This window comes from Larimichthys crocea, chromosome XII, assembly GCF_000972845.2.
Source record: "Larimichthys crocea isolate SSNF chromosome XII, L_crocea_2.0, whole genome shotgun sequence".
Lineage (NCBI taxonomy): Eukaryota > Metazoa > Chordata > Actinopteri > Sciaenidae > Larimichthys > Larimichthys crocea.
Window position 1 is genome coordinate 31,086,004 of NC_040022.1, and position 17,625 is coordinate 31,103,628.

The 17,625-nt window shown below is 44.9% G+C and overlaps 2 protein-coding genes across 2 annotated transcripts; one reads left to right on the forward strand and one right to left on the reverse strand.

Moving 5' to 3' along the window:
• Positions 1-52: 52 nt before the first annotated feature.
• crlf3 (cytokine receptor-like factor 3) lies at positions 53-10,878 on the reverse strand. Its single transcript, XM_010736453.3, has 9 exons — positions 10,734-10,878; positions 5,539-5,666; positions 3,835-4,042; positions 3,668-3,755; positions 3,415-3,592; positions 3,093-3,321; positions 2,867-3,005; positions 2,671-2,783; positions 53-2,581 (listed from the first exon to the last, which is right to left on the reverse strand). Exons 2-9 carry the CDS (start codon positions 5,653-5,655, stop codon positions 2,316-2,318), a joined length of 1,338 nt encoding a protein of 445 aa, XP_010734755.1. The 5' UTR covers positions 5,656-5,666; positions 10,734-10,878; the 3' UTR covers positions 53-2,315.
• Positions 10,879-13,405: 2,527 nt separating this feature from the next.
• Positions 13,406-16,683, forward strand: mpv17l (MPV17 mitochondrial membrane protein like). Its single transcript, XM_010736469.3, has 4 exons — positions 13,406-14,496; positions 14,682-14,752; positions 15,658-15,687; positions 16,239-16,683. The coding sequence occupies exons 1-4, from the start codon at positions 14,190-14,192 to the stop codon at positions 16,452-16,454; spliced, it is 624 nt and encodes a 207-aa protein (XP_010734771.1). The 5' UTR covers positions 13,406-14,189; the 3' UTR covers positions 16,455-16,683.
• Positions 16,684-17,625: the final 942 nt, after the last annotated feature.

Here is a 17,625-nt window from a genome sequence, read left to right on the forward strand (position 1 = left end):
GCTAAAACGTGAAGTCAGATGTAAAAATGTTTTAAATGAAGCTGACTCCTCGTTAGTTTGATCAGTTTACATAATTTGACCTTTATTGAACAAAAGATGAAGGATGACAGCATCGAGAACAAATGCAATGTGAAACATTTGACCAGCAGGTGTCGCTGTTTTCACCGTCAAAACTCTGAAGCAGCCTGGTTAACAGTCACTGGTTTCCCCCTCCTCGTGTTTTACTGGTTTCCAGGAAATCTGTACCATCATCTGGGACCCATCGAGGGTTTAAGTGTCCTCCGCAAAGACGAAACGCCGACCTCAGGTCAGCGGAAAAACAAAGATCTCTGAAGAAACGTCAGAGAGTCGAAGAAGACGTGCTGAGAAGTTTGGCGTCGTCTTTTTTTCCATTGGCGCCATTTGGTGACACCAGTCTTTTCTCTGCTTTGTTGTTAACAGAACATCTTTGTGTCTTTGACTGTTGGACGGACAAAACAAGACGTCTGAAGACATTTTTCAGGTGTAACTGGTAGATTCAGAAATAATGAAAATAATCAAAAGTTTGGTACAAAACAAAACAAAAGCCAAATTTTCCTGCTGTTTTCAGGTCAAACAATATTTTGTGTCAACACCACCACAGAAGAAGAAGAAGAGGTTAACTCTTATTAAACGGTAATGAGTCAGACTGTAAACTGAATGAGGCCGATTAGTTCCTCACAGATTTATCGATAAACCAGCACTCGACAGGCTCCCATCATCCTCCCACTACAACAGGTTTTACAGGTAAATACTGTTAGGATTGTCAATGCGAGAAATAAAAATAAAGCTGAAACAATTAAAAACTTTTAAACAGTCGTTTTAAAAGGTGACAGTTCGGACAAAAAACGATCATTTCTTCAGCCTGGAGCGTCGTCTGTGTCGGAGTTATTGGATGACAAGATTGTCTTTGACACTGAAAGTAACGGGCTGAAAAATGTTGAATTAAACATAAATAATAAACTCAGTTGCTCTCGGCTAACATACCTGGAAAGCTAAACTAACTGAAGTATGAAAGCATAGAAACAAAAGAGCAACTTAACGACAACATTCACCCAAAAACCCAGAGAGACGGACAACACTCGGGCAGGTTTGTGTTCTTGACGAACTGTCCCTTTAAACTTGAACTTTAGGAGGCAAAGAAGACGAGGTGTGGCTTTCACAGTGACGCGATTTTGTTAAGATAAAAAATAAAATGAGAAAAAAAAAGGTCTGCAGCTTCAGATCGTAACATGTCTTCATGTTCCTGCTGCTCCCGAAACAAACCCAGGGCTTCCCGGGAACCGTCCCGACAGGCTCTGCTTCTGCGACTAAATTAAGACGACGCATAGATCAACAAACCTCTTCCCCCGCAGCGATGACATAAAAAAATGAAAATAAAAAGCTGTAAACGGACGGCCGACCTCGTCAGAAGGCCCCAGAATCAAAAGCCAAAAGAAGCTGCGATGAACTCAGACGTCCTCCAACGTGGCTCCCTGAAGATCGAAGAGTTGGATCATCGCGTCGGTGTGTGTTGGTTCAGTGGAGCAGCAGATACACGATGACAGGGTTTAAAGAAGGTCTGGACTCACCCGGATCAATCATTTTATCCCAGAGAGGGTCGCGGACTGGGTCGGTACATTTACATGCAGAAATGTGAATTAGGCTTAATCTGATGTGACTTTTGATCTACAGACACAAACAGACGGAGTCAAATCAACACAAATGTAGATTTTGGACGTTTCTTTCCACTCGTGAAAATAATCGACCAAAATCCAAAACGTGAAGATGTTTTTGCCTGACGTGTCTTGCGTCGTGGAAGTGGCAGTGTCCTGTGAAAATCACAGTTTAAACAGTAGAAATACAAAGATTTGATTGGCCAACAAAGCGTCTAAAAAGATGTTTCATTGTGTAGCCAGGCTCAGTTTCTTTGCAGACGACTTTGTACTTTTCGTACATGTCCCAGATTACAAAATCCAGATTTGTTCTACAAGTTATTTACTCTAAATGCATGTAAACGCACCGAATCTGCGCCTCAGTTTTACAGTTTTACTTCTATGTGAGCATTCCAGCATGAGTTTAAGACGTGCTGGTTAAAGTCTGGAAGCCTTTGTGGCACAATTCCAGGTTTTCCAGGGAACTATGGAGTACCTGGAAGTTAATTCTGGGAAGAAATAACTGATTTTTTTCAGACTTGTCGCCCTGTCAGAGTCTCGGGAGTGAGAGGAAATGAAACGACAAAAGAGAAAAGTTTAGACTTGATGTCTGAGCCGGTGTGACGGGCTCCTGAACTCCAGCAGATTTGAAGGATCGAGCCTTTAAAACACGAGCACCTTCCAGCCGGAGTGGACGAAAGAGCAGCCAAAGTAGAGGCAGTCCACCGCCTGGTCCACCAGCCAGTCAAACACCACCTCCCGGTTCCCTGAGCCGATGGTCACCCTCAGCTTGAAGTTGCCGCCCTCGCTCAGGTTGTTGTTGCTGATGGGAAACAGGTTGACCACCTCCATGTCGAAGGTCACGGCGGAGCCCACGGTGATGGCGGGCAGCTGGTTGGTCATCTCTTTGCCGTTGACGAATACAGCACCTGAACATCAAGTCACATGTTGTCTTGTGATGAACAAAGTTATAAAGTGTAAAAATAAACCAATCTCTCCGGGGAATGTCTCAGCGTACCGTTGGTTGAAATGCAGACCGCCTGGTCTCTCTGAAGTGACTCCGCCCCTTTCTGGCTGTCCACGCACACGCCCAGACTGTCCCTCCGATCCATCTGCCCGGCCGCAGAGATCCTGAACACGCGGAATGAAACAAAAACACTTTAACGTGCTGTGAATGTCCACATGATTTATCAATGAGTGTTTCTTCGTCGTACTTGAAGGTCAGCGTCTGTCCGCAGAAGTATGTGGGCGCCTTCGAGTACAGGACGGGGCAGCGCGACTGGGAGGAGTCGTTGCGCATGGCGATGTTTCTCCTGCTGCTGAGGATGTAGCCCTCAGTGCCCGGACACCACTCTGCATGACGACAACAGTCACACATTACACACACACAGTTTAGAAAGTTTAGAAAACACACCAGGCCGCCGCCGAGCCTCCACCTACCATGCGGCGCCAGCGTGGTGTACCCGGTCTGTGGGATGCTCCATGGGCTCCACTCGGTGCGACCCTCCCCGCGGGCGCAAACCCTGAACAGGTAGTCAGTGTGTGGGTCGAGGTGGAGGACCAAAAACTCAGAGTCCCGCCCGATGTAGGCGTCCTCGTACTGGCTCCCACCGCTGCCAGAACGCCGATACTGCAGCCGATAATCAGCTGCGGCGAAGTCCTCGTCCACCTGAAGCACGAACGTTAATTAGATTACATCAACACGTGTGTGTGTGTCTGTGTGTCTGTGTGTGTGTGTGTGTTAACTCTCCTCCATGCTGACCTTACACCAGCGGACCAGGATGCTGCCCGGCCTCTCCTGCAGCTCTTCTATCTGGACTGGCGGGTGGGAGGAGACGGAGCCGTGACGGGACACCCGGTCCCTCAGCAGACCCAGCAGGGAGTCGTCGAGCTGGGCCGAGACACTCGGCACATCCACCAACGCCGGTACCTCCGGCAGGCTGGAAAACACCAGAACCAGTTAGAGAAGAACCAGAAGGAGTGAGCAGGATGGGTACAGGTGGTCTCCGTCCTACCTGTCCAATTGGATGTGCATCGCCTTCTTGGTGAAGCTGCCCAGTTTGTCCTCCTTCTCGCCGAGACCACAACGCAGAGCTGCTTCGCCTGCACAGACACATTCAGATTACTAACAGTCCAAAAGAACCCGAACATCAGTCATAGACGTCGTGTTTCAGGTACCGACCTTCTCTGAGCAGCTCGTCCGCCTGGCCCACGCCGTGCTCGATGAGGCTCTGGCAGTCATCGAGCGGTTTGACGCTGTCGGCCTCGATGGTGTCCACCTCGGCCAGGAGGGCGCTCAGCCGCTCCGTCAGCAGCCGAGTCGCTGCCGCCTGCAGCTCGGTGAAGTGGCGCCGGAGGACCTCGCGGGCCTGACCCGAACTCCCCCGAACCTGAACATGACGATGAATAATCTGATTGTTCTGATACAGAATAATTAAACAGTCGACAACTAATTGATTCATCAACTAATCATGGCTGTGTGTGTGTGTGTGTCTGCCTGATGTTTCACCAAACTTTATCTGGGATCCAGTCCCCACACACACACACACACACACACACACACACACACACACAGCAGAGTGTGTGTTTGCAAACATCTGAGAGAACTCTTTGTCTTTTCGTGTTCGTCCTCGTGTTTTATTATTTTAACGATCCTCAAAATATTGATCATCGGGTCGCCTGCGTCTCACTGATAGTCGACAGGAAGTGATGCGTGGAAAATGTCCTGTGTCTGCTCAACACACACACACACACACACACACACACACACACACACACACACACACAGTGTGTTTCCATGATTTTACAGTCTGTCCACGTTTATCAGTTCAGACTGTCGATCTTCTGTTTCCTGATATCTGTATACTCATTGTGAAAGACCTGTGAGTGTGTGTGTGTGTGTGTGTGTGTGTGTGTGTGTGTGTGTGTAAAATAGTGTGTGTTCTACAAAGAGGAACTGAAACAAGACTCGAACGCTGACGACAAACTGGCAAACTTCCTGTCAAGCTACTTGTTTCTGCTCACTGAGATGTGCGGCACTCAGCCGAAAGCCTTAACGTGGATTAATCCAGAAAACTGACAGAAAGCTGCAGTTCCTCTAACGTCCACCTGAGGCTGGCTCCAGAAGTGAGTCAGTCTCCATAAGTCCCCATGTCCAAATGTCCAACTTCACAGCAGAAATAAACATGTACGAAAAATACAGTCGTCTGCAAAGAAACTGAGCCTGGCTACGCAATGAAACATCTTTTAAGACGCTTCATTACAAACACACACAGGTGTGTGTTCGTCTGTAGGATTTAGTGACATCCAGTGATTTAGTTGCTGATTGCAACTCCCTTCCCTCACCTGCTCGTTCTCAGCATGAATCTGTCAAACGTCAAAGTCCATATCTAGAGTCTGTGTTTAGTTTGTCTGTTCGCTCTGTCGTCTTTATTCATCCTTTCATCAAACATTTCCCTCTTTATATTAAAGTTAAAAACATGTCTATATAACTTTAATAAACTGAATCCTGATATGAAGAAAATATATTTGACACATCCAAAACAAAACCTGATGATTGATTCCTAAACTTTTTCTACAAACAGCTGATTGATGTATTAAAAATAAGTCGTGTTTTCAGAGTCCGGCTCGGTCCGTCTCCTCTCAGACCCGCGGCCCGTCCTTACAACAGGAAACAGCAGCATTGTTTACTGTGAGCAGCCGGAGGAGGTAAATCGAGACAGCAGGAGGAAGGAAGAGATAGCAGACATGGACGGATAAACTCTCCTGGGATTCAGCCGGGTCACTTCATACGGCCTCGTCCCCGAGGAGTTCATGTACGGGGTCAGTCCTCACAGGCTGGAGCCAGAACAGCTCCCATGGTGGCGCTATGAACGGGCTGTGGTACCTGTTTGCGGGCCTGGTTGAGGCCATGCAGGCGCTGCTGCAGTTCGCTGCGGTAGTTCTGGGCCGCCTCGATGCTTTCCTTCGCCTCCTGCAGCAACAAGTCCACCTCCACAGACATCCTCCCTCCTCCTGACACACGACAAGAGAGAGACAAGACGAATATTTACCAAACATGAAGCGTGACGACAGCACGGCATTTACACGGAGACATCGCGGTGTGACATAACAGATCACGGAGGATTATTTCCACTTTTCACTGCAGTGAGCAGCAGATGAACTCTCCACGAGCGTCAGTTATGGATTCATGAAGTCATGAATGAATCTGTCGATCATTTTCTCGATTAATCGATGAGTTGTTTGGTTCATAAAATGTCAGAATATAGAAGAAGATTGATAATTTTATTGGAGGTTATAATCCAGAGAGTCACTGCACCCGGACAAGAAATAGTCCCTGACATCAGTCACGTCCAAACTTTGGGTTTGTCTTCAAAATTGTCCAAATGAGACATTTCATGTCGAACCTCAAACTGAATCATTACATAATGAATTAACCCTGTGCTGCTGCTCTGAATGTAAATAATCATTAAATCAAACTAACGTAACAAAACCAACTCAGCATGCAGAGGATGTGTAGCAACAAGAGAAACCACTTCCTACCACGACCAACCAGCCCGACAGACTCCAGGACGATCGACTCGACCTTTAAATACCATCAGGATCAGGACCGCTCGACTCGGAGACCTTTCCTGAACCAATAAAACAAACCAGGTGTGCGAATCATTCAGCACAGACTCAGTGAGGCCTGGCTGCCGTCGGCGGCGGCAGGTCACTTCCTTCCTGTGACCTTAGCATCACGTATCAGAGATCACTAAAATAACGCCGCCGCTCTGCTGAGTTTGGTTATTTTGGCTGGGCGTTAATGTTAAGGCCGCTCCGTGAACTGATAACACAGAGTAACATCAACATGAGACGTGACACAGCAGCTCTGACGCATGTTTAACAAAACTCCTCCAAACGCCTCTGAACATTAAAGGTCAAGACTTAAACTCAGCGTTAAACCTTTTGGATACTCAGAAACACTCACTGTAAATGTGACATTGAACGCAGCAGACTCAATGAAACTGAAGATGACTCAAGTTTCCTCTAAACGTCTTCCTGTGAGACAAGTCTATATTTGGAGAGCGAATCGAACGGGCCTAAAGTCTAATTTAATTATTAATTAACTGAAATTTAATTCAGAATTTTAGCCCCAAGAACAAACCAAAAGATTTTTAATCTACTTTGATATGAAACTGGGAGAGTTTGAACGAGCCAAATTCAACTTTCTGAACTTTTGTCTTCTGGCTGTTGTCCTGTTTTATTATTTCTTCTTCAGATGTGTTTGGGAGGGACGCGTACAGCTGTGAGTGATTTCACAATCCTGGTGAGGGTTGGTGAAGGGCTGGTGGGAATAAAGAAATGAGGGGGGAGTATTGAAATCACATTCTTCCTGTAACCAACGAGAGAACGTCAACAAACAGGAAACACACCACGTTTTCCACGTGTTGAACATGCCATGTGTAAAATGTTTAAATCACTTCTTATTGCTGATGTGTGAACAGGTCGTAACACTGGATTCATTTTCCTGTAGACGTTCAGTGGCTTAGAAACTTTAACGTCAACAAACAAACCACAAGTGAAACAAGTCATTTCATGACAGTGAAGCTAACACGGGGAGCACTGGGTTTGGATTTCTAGATTAGTCGTAAGCGGAAAGTACAAAGTCGTCTGCAAAGAAACTGAACCTGGCTCAGCTCAAACATCTTTTAAAGACGCTTCGTTGGCCAATCAAACACACACAGGTGTGTGTTCTTCTTTGTATTTCTGCTGTTTAAACTTTTCAGAGCAGAACATAAAAGGAATAACTCAGAGAACGCTGCCACTTCCACGACACAAGACACGTCAGGCAAAAACATCTTTGGTCGATTTTTCGTCTCCAACACGTCGTCTTTCGTCTTTCCATTCTTTAAACTGTCAATGGTCTGAGTGAGTGACCGACACCTCGATACTTTCTGGTGTCGATCCATTGTGGGACGGCCAAAGGACAACGATATTATCAGGATGTTCATAGAAATGAATCATGATAATGCGATAATGAGTTCATCTTTTAACTTTTATTGTGTCTTTTGTCTTTTCTGGAGAATTAGTTACACTCAACTGTAACACTGGCAAACGGCGTTAAAGGTCCAGTCTGTAGGATTTAGTGACATCCAGTGATTTAGTTGCTGATTGCAACTCCTCTGCCTCACCTGCTCATTCTCAGCATGAATCTGTCAAACATGAAAGTCCATATCTAGAGTCTTTTACTTTGTATTTCTGCAGGCAGGACTACAAACATGGTGGCAGCACTTTGTATTTCTGCAGGCAGGACTACAAACATGGTGGCAGCCAGAGCCAGCACTGAGCTTCACAGAAACCTGTAGGTGACGATACCACGTCAGTATTTTAAGAGTGCTAGGCTACGATAAATAGTAGCTGGTTGCTGATTTTTCCTTTTAGTTCAAAGACGTCGTGATATTTCACCTCCCAACACACACACGGTGTTTGCTCTTATTTCACATGTTCAAAAAGTTGCCACCGATGGCAACGAAAGGTCAAGAATCGGTTGTAATTTTCTGTCATGTGAGCTCGTGAATGAGGGAAGGAATACGCTTCTTTTTTTGCTCACATCAATCATCAAACGCTGAAGAAACGTTCTCGTAACATCCGTCAGTCACGATGTGTTGCAGGTTTATCAAGTCAACCTTCCTTTGCCGTGAGCGCTGACACAACCTGAAGCTCTCCTGCGGTCAGCAACGCTTCCTTTGCAGCATCTAAAGAGGAAGTCGCTGACAGGCCTCACGCTTCTGCCACATACAGTACGTAAAGTATTATCATGTGGAGCAGGAGATCATTAATCTATGAGTGATTGTGAGGCCTGCTGCAGTCATCTATGGCCGGCTCTCACTGATTACTGAACAAAAGCTGTACTTACTGTAAAAAGGAGATTTAAAGTGACTGAAATACATTTAAATATATTAATTTAATTCAATTCCCAGAAAAACAAAGCTGCAGTTTGAGCGTTCATGCACACATGAATGCAAATATAGAGAATTATGCGTGGCATGCACTCGCCTGCTCGCTCTGACATAAACAACATGCACACACACACACACATTGGTCTTTCTTTGTGCTGACAAACCAGCCATTAATAACAACAACAACAACAACAAAAAGAGGCTCTGGTCCTGTCTGCATCTCTTTAATCCCGTGGGTTATAATCCCCCTCTCTCTGCCCAAAACCTGCTGCAGACTCAGAGTGAGCGCCGGGCGCTCGGCCAGCTGGAAATCTGTTGTCTATATGATCTGGGCGTGGTTGGAAAACCAACTGGAAGCTCTTTTCTCTTGATTATTCTTCTATATTTCACATGTTTGATGTTAAAACAGAAAGGCCGGCTGCTGCAGGGAGTATTCAGGTCAACGCTTTCACACGCATGTCAGAGCGTTCACGGTGTCTGAGCTATGTGCTGTGACACATGGAGGAAAAATACCTTAAAGATGCTTTACAAGGAGGCGAGCCGAGCCATGAATCAGCACATACTTCAGCCACAGACACACAAATCTGATTAAACTGACTTTGTTAGTGTTTGTTCTGAATATATAAAGATCTAACTCCTCTACAGGAAGCACAGATGATTCTGTTTTCATGTTTTCAAGCTTCATCTGTCACCAGCAACACGTTTAAAGAGGTACGCCGCTCTCGTTATGACTCAACAGCAAAGTTATGACAGGCACTCGACTGCAAACCAACAGTATTATTATTATTATTAGAGCGGAGCAGTGACATGAGGCATGTCTCAACTCGCTCACAGACAACTTCCGTATTTAAGTTATTTTCATCATCCACACACGAGCACAGGGGCTGTCGTCTCTGACCAGAAATACATAAACACATAAGTTAATGTGCATATTTCAAAGCCAAGAGGCAGATCGATGCAGCTACTCCTGATTTATCTGCCAAACTCTGTTAGGAAATCTCTTATTTTTAGGTTTGCTCTACACCCAGCAAGCCTACATACGTTTCAATACTCTAATTATTTAATTATATAATTAAATAATGTTTTAGGATGAATTCAGCGCTGAGACCGTTCACTTAGTAGTATCCTTATCCATCAAATATCGACTCAAAACAATGGTTTAGATGCACTGTGGTCTATAAAAGACAATACGAGATTTTCTTCTGATATTATAGAGTATATAATACATAAATATTTATACTTTAAATGCATATTTTAGAGCTGGGGTGTCACCAGGAGGCAGCTGGTCGTGATAATCCTAATTTATCTACCAAGAAAACTCGTATTTTTCAACTCGTAATGACAGTTTGCCAGCATTAGACTACTCTGTAGTCTATTATAGACTATAAAATGCATAAATATATGATTTAATATGCATAATTTAGTGTTTTAGAGGCAGATTAGTGTGATAATCTTCATTTATCTAAAGTTTATGTGTTAAATATAAACTCAAAATGATGTTTTTGCAGTGTAAAAGATAATATAACTCTATTATATGCTATAAAATACATAAATATATGATTTAATATGAATCTTTCAAAACTGATGCTGTTAGTCCTGATAATCCTGATTTATCTACCAGACTCCGTTAATAAATGTCTTATTTCTAAGTTTGTGCTGAAGCCAGCAAACCCACATGAACTTAAACAATCTAAATAACAGCTGCCCTTAATAAATAACGTGTTTAGATGAATTCGGCTTTGAATGTGTCTGCGTGGCGACACTTTTTAAATGTTAAATATCGACTCAAAGCGGTTTAAAGATGATGACAGTAACAGACACAGAGACGTGAAGCTGAGAGTTTATATGAGTGAGACAGAGAGGACACGAGTTATTAAAGACAACCTGTGGCAGGTAACGAGGCGACATTCCCGCATTTCACCGCATTTCACCGCAGTTTGATCGTGACTTTCTCTCAACGACGCTGCGGGACCGGAGGAAAGTTTAAGGGGCGAGAAAAGACAATGAAGCTCCGGGAGGACAAACACCAGCCAGCCGAGGACAACAGCCGCTCCAGAGTCCGACTAACGGTCAGTACAGACACACGGAGACACGCGGGGACACACGGAGACACACGGAGACACACGGGGACACGGTTTACCTGTTTTACAGAGTCCTCGAGGCCATTTCGTCCAGAAACTCGTGAACCAACAACTCGTCACCGCCGCAGATCTGCAAGTTTCCAAAAGTCCAGAAATGACACTTCCGAAGCTTCACGGTGGCGACAGCCAATCACAGACGAGATCACTGTGACGGACAAGGAAATAAGCCAATCGGGTTTAGTTATGCTCTAGTTAGTCCCTCCCTCATTAACCGCCCCAATAGATTAAAGTGAGACTGATGAAATGAGTTCATGTGGTATTTGTACACACTGTACACACTGTACACACTGTACACACCACTGTACACACTGTACACACTGTACACACCACTGTACGCACTGTAAACACTGTACACACTGTACACACCACTGTACACACTGTACACACTGTACACACCACTGTACACACTGTAAACACTGTACACACTACACAACACTGTACACACTGTACACACTGTACACATTGTACACACCACTGTACACACTGTACACACTGTAAACACTGTACACACTGTAAACACTGTACACACTACACAACACTGTACACACTGTACACACTGTACACATTGTACACACCACTGTACACACTGTACACACTGTAAACACTGTACACACTGTAAACACTGTACACACTACACAACACTGTACACACTGTACACATTGTACACACCACTGTACACACCGTACACACTGTACACACTGTAAACACCACTGTACACACTGTACACACTGTACACACCACTGTACACACTGTACACACTGTACACACCACTGTACACACCACTGTACACACTGTACACACTGTAAGCACTGTACACACCACTGTACACACTGTAAGCACTGTACACACCACTGTACACACTGTACACACCACTGTAAACACTGTACACACCACTGTACACGTTGTACACACAACTGTACACACTGTACACACTGTACACACTGTACACACTGTATACACTGTACACACCACTGTACACACTGTACACACCACTGTACACATTGTACACACCACTGTACACACTGTATACACTGTACACACCAGTGTACACACTGTACACACTGTATACACTGCACACACCACTGTACACACTGTACACACTGTACACACCACTGTACACACTGTACACACTGTATACACTGTACAGACTGTACACACCACTGCACACACTGTACACACTGTACACACTGTATACACTGCACACACCACTGTACACACTGTACACACTGTACACACCACTGCACACACCACTGTACACACTGTACACACCACTGTACACTACACACTGTACACACCACTGTACACACCACTGTACACACTGTACACACTGTACACACTGTACTGCAGTATTTATATCAAATTAAATATATTTACTTCATGTGACTTCATGACAAATACAGAACATTCATATAACCTCCTAATATCTCATCTATAATGCATATAATCTAAAATATATCTAATATCTGCATCTATCCCTGCACTGACTTTGGATTAATTACATTCTGATACTTGATTTATGTATTCTATTTTATCTGTTATTATTTATATATAATGTTTATTATGCACCAAAACATAAATGCAGATTCTTGTATGTGAACTATTATTAAAAAGTGACCAAAACTGTTCAGTAACCGAGCAGTTTATTGTAGTATTATACACAGATCAGTCCTAACATTCAGAGCAGGGACAGGTGAAGTAAATCACTCGTTATTATCTCGTTAACGTGGCTCCTGTCAGCGAACATTTCGTCCTCAGAGTTGATGTTAGAAGCAGAAAAATGGACAAGAGTCAGGATTTGAGTGACTGACAAGAACTAAACTGTGCTGGCTAGACGACTGGGTCAGAACCACTGACAGTATAAAGAATGGACATAGTCTCTGTGACGTGACCCTACAGGTTTCTGAAGAGCCGTTGTGAAGCTCAGTGTGGAGGCACAATCCTGCATAACTTTAAGCCTTAATATAATGTGAACAGGTGAGTTGTATATAAATTCACCCTCAGTACAGTTGTCATGAACGGGGAAATTAGCTACAGAGACCAAAACTGTTTTTTGTACCAGGCTGTAAACATGTTTATTTCTGCTGTGAAGTTGGACATTTGAACATGGGGACTTATGGAGACTGACTCACTTCTGGAGCCAGCCTCAACTGGATGTTAGAGGAACTGCAGTTTTTGGCCTCCGAATTCTCCAGATCTCGATCAGTTCGAGCATCTGTGGGATGTGCTGGACAAACAAGTCAGATCCATGGAGGTCGTATCTCATAACTTCCAGGACTTCAAGGATCTGCTGCTAACGTCTTGGTGCCAGATACCACAGCACACCTTCAGAGGAGTCCAGGCCTCCACAGGTCAGGGTCAGGGTTTTGGACCTAGATGATATCAGTCAGGTGGTGAAGTGGTTTGTGAACGTGGACTGACGAGGCTCTCTGGTGGTCATGGTGGATACAGCACGTGTGCAGGCTGATTTACTCTCAGCATTTATGTTTTATGACATTCAGGGGCTTTTATTTTGTTAAACAAGGAAACATTCAAAATAAAATAAAACAATAAAACAGATTAAAATGTATAAAATGTATAAAGAAATAAATATAGTTCAAGTAAAAGCTCAAGGTCTTGGGTGTTCTGTCTTCAGGTCCATGGTCTTCTGGTCTTCTGGTCCTCAGGTCTTGTTCTGGTCCTCTGGTGTTCAAGTCTTCTGATGATCTGAAGATCCTACAGGGTTGACGTTACATTATTCAGCATCACTGAAGTTATTGACGTTTCCGTTCATTAACGTACAGTCGGTGTGAATCAGTTTTATCTCTCTGCGTTGCTTACAACTCTGGATGATAACTCCAGGTCATCACAGTGAGTGCGGGCTCAGTGCGGGTTTGCACTGATCTGACAGTGCGTGGACTGGCTGGGAGAGAGCTCTGGACGCAGTTATGCGCGGATCTAAGTCTGCGCAGCCTGGGATAACCCCCCCTCCTCCCTCCCTTCAGATTAGCGCTTGACCCGCAGGATTTGTCGGAGAGGCACCTGATTCACCGGCAGCGACACGCCGACTCAGAGCAGACGGAATGATCTAGATTCATATTCATGTTCTTCTGGAGACCTTTCCACGAGCTTCTCCTCCTCGGACGCTTTTTACGCACGCACAACTCCAGGACGCGCTCTCCAAGTGACCAAACTGGAGCCATGGCTGGTTTTACGCACGGTGCAAGTGTTCCTGCAGCGGAGTCTACATTTCTCATTAGTCACCAGAGGTCTGATAATGTGTGATATTCCTGCTGCCGGTGAAAACCTCTAATCCCTCCCTGATTACCGCGCACAGATGGATTGCGTCCTGCCGGCCAGCCGTCTGACACCAGGGCCTAGTCGAATTAATTTAACCGCTATGCTCACGTCTTGATTGCTGAATTGAACCCACTCAGGGCAGTCCAGTCGCAGCTTCTTCCCTCCACCCTGGTGCCACAATGAGGAGAGCTGTACTGAAAGAAGCCGCCAAACGCTTCCCCTGGCTGGCCAACGTCACTCTGTACGGGTGCTTATTCGCCGGTGGTGACCTTGTCCATCAGCTCATGGCTCAGAAGGAGCGCATGGACTGGAAACACACTCAGAACGTGGCTATTGTGGCAATCAGTTTCCATGGAAACTTCAATTACTTTTGGCTGAGAGCTCTTGAGAGGCGGTTCCCCGGGAAGTCTGCCGGGATGGTTTTCCGCAAACTCCTGCTGGACCAAAGCTTTGCGTCGCCTTTGGGCACGAGTGTCTTCTACACGGGTAAGATGTCCACATCACACACACACACACTGCGCAAAAAAACAAGAGCTGTTCCATCCAACGGGTCCACATATCATACACTTTGGTACCTGCGGTCACATCCTACAATCACGAGCTAATGACCTTTAGATGCGTGCGTAAAGGCGCACTCCAAACTGTGCGTAAATGTCTCCTCTGTGCCACAGGAGTGAGTTTCTTGGAGGGTAAGGAGGATATCTTAGAAGACTGGAGGGAGAAGTTCTTCAACACCTGGAAGGTAAGAAAGAGAGGGGGGGGGGTCACCTTCCTCTTCACACACACAGACACACGCACACACACGCACACACACACACTGCTGCAAGGTCACAACCAGATTAACCCAGATTGTGCCACTGCTGATTTTGCGCAGTGGGCTCGACGCCCGGCGGGAGCAAGCCGGGTAATTCAGTGGCGTCAACGAGTTCAGGACGTTCAGGAGCTGAAGTCCTGCCAAACGTCAGTCAGACGGTCATGATCCCGGTACACGTGCTGATATTTGATATTATACAACAATCAGTTGGACAAGAGTGCTGATATGAAGAATAACAGCACTGAGATTTGAACTGAATATGATTATCTGATAATAAACCTGACAAGTAATCAATACACAACCATTATCAAACCAATAACTAACATTCAGATAACCTAATCGTACTTAACAGTTACCTAGTGTTTCTGTAGCGTTGAAAGAACATTCCTAAACTGTCCCTTCAAGAAATATGACATCTGAACAATTCATCACGTGTCTATAAAAACACATCACTCTAGAAACAGGAGATACACAAGACAACTCAATAACTCGCCACCAGCTTCCTGTGGTTAGCTCACAGACTGTATAAAACATGGACGTAGTCTCTGTGACGTCCCCCACAGGTTTCTGAAGAGCTGCTGTGAAGCTGGATATTTTAACATGGCTGACTCATTTCTGGAACCAGCCAGTGGTAATTTGATTACCCAGGCTTCGTTCAGCCCGCCTCAGGTCCACGATGAGTCTTGTCTTTTCGATTAGCCGGAAGCGGAAGAAGGACTACGTCCATGCTTCATACAGGCAGTGGATTAGATGACAGGAAGTCACCCTGAAGATCTTCTGTAATGTAGCAATAGATTTGTGTCGCTCATCGTATCTTTTGTTTTCTCTTTCAGACTGGACTCATGTACTGGCCCTTTATGCAGGTAAACATGAAAACAGCTGATTTATACCTGATTTCTGTTTAAGGATTAAAGCTCAGCTTTAACTGAAGACTTTGACTGAAATGTTTCAAGTTAAACTGAAAACAAAAGAAACAGAATATCTCCATCAAATCTGATTGAAATGTCATTATCAGTGTAGTATGGACAAGTTAAATAGTAAAAGGTTTTTACAGAGGGACATTTGGATATCTCTTTTTATATCTCCTTAAAAAAATCCATGTTCTCCATGTTTTTATGAATCGAATGTTGTATAAATCAGGCCCTGAATGATCTATGAACAAACCTTCAGAATATAGACAGGAATCAAACTGGAAGGTTTGGTTGATGTACGTGATGCTGAAGTTTTGAGAAAACAGACTTTTACTGTATGTCCATACATCTGCCTCTTATCCGGGGTTGGGTCGTGGTCCCAGCAGGTTTAACTGGACGTTCCAGCTCCTCCTGGAGGATCCAGAGGACTCCCTGACAATCTGACAACTGACAACTCTTAAAACAATACGACAGAACATTTATCATTTTCTGCCTCTTCACAGTTCCTGAACTTCGTCCTGATGCCGCTGTACATGCGAACGGCTTTCATGGGCTGCTGCGCCTTCCTCTGGGCCACCTTCCTGTGCTTCTCCCGGCAGAGCGGCGACGGCACCGCCGCCGTGGCTCTGGCCTTTGTCATGGACCCCCGTAAGACCCTGGAGGAGATGCGTGAGGCCCGTCTGGCCCGGAAAAAGCAAAAGATCCAGAGGGAAAACTAAAGAAAGCAGCAGCAGGAGGAAGAAGAAGAAGAAGAAGAAGAGGAGAGGGACGCTGCGTCTGTCTTTCAGGCCTTCGGTTGCAGGACAGAGGAGCCACAAACTGAGAGCAGAGCTGAGGATCATCATCACTGATTACATTCATCTAAAATTTGAAGTTGAAGCCGCAGATGTGTTGACATTTCCTTTCTGTGTTGACATGACACCTTTATGCTGCCTAAATTCTGTATTGTTTCCCCTGAACTGTATCCCTGGTAAAGTGGGAACCTGTTTAGATAATAAAAACAGGTGAAACTGGTTCATAAGAATATTATTTATTATCTGTGTTCAAAACAAACATATACCTATCAGCAGATGTAACCAATCAATCAAATGTGAAATAATATCATCCTCATATACAGCTGTGTTTCAGCTATGTTGTTGCTTATTTGTTGTGTGAACTAAACCAGACAGTAAATCTGTGCAGAGTGGATGGGACGATGTTAGAACAACAGGTTTTAATGAGCTTTCATGGGTTTGAATTGTGTCACAGTTAAGCCGTGAACAATGGCTGTACTCGAGTATTTGTTCTGATTACATTACTTCTGATTCAAAAACTTGCGAGTTGACAACTTCGCTAACAGCCAATCATCAACCAGGTCCCCAGCAGCAGCTGATCTCACTGCCTAGTCCAGCAGCAGTCAGCCCAGCTCGGCGTCTGTCTTTCAGCCTTTTATTTCACCAAGCTCTCACCAACCACTAAAAGTCAGTCCCACATTTACTCTACGCCCTCTTCGTTCTCTTCTCCTCTGCCATTATTAACTAACAGCAGCTACAGCAGTCAGCAGTTTACTTCACTGTCCATCGGGAAACTCTGTAAATCACAGAGAGCTGAGGCGGAGCAGCCAGAGGACAATAGAGGGAGGTTTTCAGGGGGAATGCTGACAAGGAGTGGAGCCAGTGTCATGCCAGAACCGGAGCTGCTCAAGCGGGCAATGTAACCGACTGACTTTTAGTCGTTGTTTAAATAAAAGTCTGAAAGACAGACACCGAGCTGGGGTTGCTGTTGGACTAGTAAGTAATATTAGCTGGCTGCTATGTCTTGTGTCTCCTCTCTCTAAAAATGAACTCACATCATTTTGTATTTTACTCCGTGAAAGCCATTCTGGGTTGTGACCCGTCGACTCTCTGAAAA

Bases quoted from the DNA above. Each gene is read 5' to 3' on its own strand.
- crlf3 (XM_010736453.3), bottom strand. From the start codon at position 5,655: ATGTCTGTGGAGGTGGACTTGTTGCTGCAGGAGGCGAAGGAAAGCATC. The intron at 3,593-3,667 runs GTAGGACGGAGA...GGTGTTTTCCAG, and splicing joins ATGCACATCCAATTGGACAG to CCTGCCGGAGGTACCGGCGT. The intron at 3,322-3,414 runs GTCAGCATGGAG...TTCGTGCTTCAG, and splicing joins TCCTGGTCCGCTGGTGTAAG to GTGGACGAGGACTTCGCCGC.
- mpv17l (XM_010736469.3), top strand. From the start codon at position 14,190: ATGAGGAGAGCTGTACTGAAAGAAGCCGCCAAACGCTTCCCCTGGCTG. The intron at 14,753-15,657 runs GTAAGAAAGAGA...TTTCTCTTTCAG, and splicing joins AGTTCTTCAACACCTGGAAG to ACTGGACTCATGTACTGGCC. The intron at 15,688-16,238 runs GTAAACATGAAA...GCCTCTTCACAG, and splicing joins TGTACTGGCCCTTTATGCAG to TTCCTGAACTTCGTCCTGAT.